The sequence below is a fragment of the Myotis brandtii genome, unplaced genomic scaffold (genome assembly GCF_000412655.1).
Source record: "Myotis brandtii unplaced genomic scaffold, ASM41265v1 scaffold699, whole genome shotgun sequence".
Lineage (NCBI taxonomy): Eukaryota > Metazoa > Chordata > Mammalia > Chiroptera > Vespertilionidae > Myotis > Myotis brandtii.
The window spans coordinates 494723-497843 of NW_005370733.1; the positions used below are offsets into that span (position 1 = coordinate 494723).

General features: G+C 64.4%; 1 protein-coding gene across 1 annotated transcript in view; it reads right to left on the minus strand.

The window, feature by feature from the left end:
* NTNG2 (netrin G2) overlaps positions 1–3121 on the minus strand; it is a 54519-nt gene that overhangs the window by 5522 nt on the left and 45876 nt on the right. Inside the window, exons 7-8 of the mRNA XM_005882152.1 lie at positions 2600–2901; positions 1085–1252 (exon numbers count right to left, since the gene is read on the minus strand). Coding sequence (XP_005882214.1) covers positions 1085–1252; positions 2600–2901 — 470 coding nt within the window. The remainder of the gene's footprint in view (positions 1–1084; positions 1253–2599; positions 2902–3121) is intronic.

Sequence of the window (3121 nt, forward strand, 5' to 3'; positions counted from 1 at the left end):
AAGGGGGTGCTGGGGGAGGGGGTTCAGGCAGACAGGTGCTGAGGGAGGGGTGCTGGGGGAGCAGGGCCCTCCAATCGGATCCAGAGGCCTGGCCTGGCCCTGCATCTGGTTGGCGTGACATCAGCAGCTCAGTTCTGTGGGTCCCTCAGAGCTGATGGAATTAGCTGAAGGCCTGGGCTGTAACTCAGCCTGACTCCAGCTCTGGGGCAGCCCCCCTGCTCCCAGCCCCGCTGGCCTGGGGGATGGGCAGTGGGGCTGAGACCTGGCCTCCCCTGTGAGCCGTGCTGGTGGGGGTGTTGGTTGGGGCCATGGCTTTGGCCTTTTGTCCCTGCCCAGGCTCAGGGTCCCCAAAACCAGTGCTGGAGTGGAGTTTGAACAAAGCTCAGGGCCCGAAGCTGGGCTCTGCCTGTAAAGCTTTTGAAGAATTTCGTTGGATAATTTTGTGGCTTCAGCCACAGAAAGAGTTGAAACATTTGATCTTATCCACCTCCTGACTTTACAGAGACTGAGGCCCAGAGGGGGGAAGGGAATTGCCCAAATGCACACAGCAAGGCAGCGCTAGAACCAGTTTACAGCCCCAGCTATGGGCTCCGAAACCCCAGTGCCCGGGAGAACCCAGTGGAGGTGATTAACAGCGGATTCTGGAACCGTCACTAGGCACCACCTGCGGAGGGTTAGGCCTGAGCTGGGAAGGTGTGGGGCCATTTCTTGGTGCCCCTCCTCGGGACTCGGTCTTTAAAGAGGCAGCTGGAGCGGGAGTTTCCACAGCCCCCGGGGGCTCCACGCACTGCGGGGCCTTCCGTGCGCCCTGCACCTGGCCCAGCGCCCGGACAAGGCACATGGTCCAGCACATCCTGTGCTGGGCCCTCCCAGGTTAGGATTGGGGTTGTTAGGGTTAGTGTTAGGGTTAGGGATGGGGTTAGGGTTGTTAGGGTTAGGAACAGGTTTAGGGTTAGCGTTAGTGTTAGGGATAGGGTTAGGGTTAGGGTTAGGGTTAGGGATAGGGTTAGGGATAGGGTTAGGGTTAGGGATGGGGTTAGTGTCAGGGTTAGGGTTAGGATTAGCCCCCCGCCACCCCACTCACCGATGCACACGTTCTCGTCGTCCAGCTCGGCGGAGCCGTTGCGGTAGAAGCCCAGGCGGCAGTGCTGGCAGTGCTGGCCCCGCGTGTTGTGTTTGCAGCTGACGCAGGTGACCACGTTGAGGAAGTCGATGTAGCTGCAGCGGTTGGAGTGGCCGTAGCACTCGCAGTCTGGGCCGGCCGAGTGGGAGGAACAGCAGGGGTCAGTGAGGGAAGGAGACCGTGCCCGCCGGCTGCCCCCGACCCGTGCCTTCAGGGGAACTGAGGCCCAGGGAGAGGGGGACCTGCCCCCGGACACGCAGGGGTCAGACCTGGCACAGGACCTGGGCCTCAGCACCTCTGACCATTCGGGGAGAGACGGGCAGCCAGATTTGAGCTCGGAGGAGAGCCAGGGTGGGCTTAGCCACAAACTGCCACCTGGCCCTGTGGCCGGGACCCAGGGAGGGCCGGTGGGCAGCACCTGCTGGGTGCCCGGCAAGGTGCTCTTCGTGGGGATGCCCAGGAGATGCCAGGGTGGTTAGCAATGCTTCATGCAGGGAGGGTGGTCATGCCAGTGTGAGCTCAGGGAGGGCAGTGCTGGGCCCACGGTGTCCCCGCCGTGTCCCCAGCAACTCAGGAGGCCTAGGTGCCCGCAGGGACGCTGGGCGGCCGGAGGGGCCGGAGCTTCCTCCCGTGCTGCTTTGGAAGATGGACGGCTGGCCATCACTTGCAGGGCCCTCTGGTTACCTGGGCTGCTCTGTAGGCCTGATTGGCACAGAGGGCCTGCTCGCTTTGATGACCCTAGACTCGGCTGAGCCTCTGACTCTGCCTGGGGGACAGCCATCTCCGCGCCACCCGCTGTGTCCTCCAGCCCTGCACCTGCTCCAGGGACTGAGCGAGCCCTGTGACCGCCCGGGGCCAGGCCCCAGGCATTGCAGGCGGATTCCACGACCTCATGAAGGGGCCACCTTCCCCGACTCAAGAAGGGGGGTCATTTCTTGGTGTCCCTCCTAAGGGACTCGGCACCCCTATGAATAAGAAAGCCAGCGTGGCTACCCCTGAGCTGGGAGAGGGAGGCTGACCAGAGGTCAGGGTCAAGGGCATGGGAGACCTTGGAGAAATGGGCCCCTGAGACGTGCCCAGGACCTGCCCCCTTCACATTGTTTCTCCAGGGACCAGAAGGCAAGGCACCCTCCCAGCGCCCCGAGGAGCAGCGGAGGTCAGAGGAGCAGCATCAGTGACCTCCCTGTCCCAGATCTTGCTTCAACCAAGACGGCCCCTGGGCCACCTCCCAGGGGAGCTGGACCGGCTATTTCTGGCGGCTGCTCGGCCTGCCGTGCTGCCCACTGAGCCTCTGACTCATGCTGCTCCGGCTCCCCTGGGGGAGGGCTGGAGGGAAGAGGGCTCCGGTCACCTTGGCCCAGCTGCTCTGGGCGGGGCTCTGAGCCTGGGGCGGGCCCTCCAGCCTGCGCCGTGGTTTCCCAGTGGAGGGGGCGGGTAAGGTGTGAGGGCTGACCCAGCCCTGGGCCTCCCCCTTACCTTGGAATTCTCCCATAGGCACCACCTGAGGAGATTTGGGCCTGAGCTGGGAAGGCTTGGAGGCCTTGGCGGGGGCGGGGGCAGCAGTGAAGGTGCCCGCAGCTTGGAGAGATGAGAAACAAGCTCTTCCATCAGCCCGGTCCCCCTGCCCGGCGGGCTGTCGGGGCCCAGCAAAGGCTCCCAGGAGCCCTGCCAGCTCCGGGCAGCCCCGGCACCTGCTCAGACACGAGGTGACCGGGCCCACAGGGAGCACACGGAGCCAGCCTGCCTCTGGCCCCCTCGGAGACCAGCTGCCACCCAGCCTGACTCACCCTCCGTCACTTCTCTCCTCCTGCCACCCACAGAGCGGCCCCAGCTGAGCTGGACCAGGGGACAGGCTGCAACATCCCTCCTGCCGCCCAGCCCTCCCACTCCCGTGGGCTTCACGTCCTGTCAGCCTGGCATTCAGCTCTTGGCACCTCCCTCCTTCCTGAAGCAGCCTCCCTGCTCCACCCAGCGGGTCCTTCACCACCCACTGTCCCC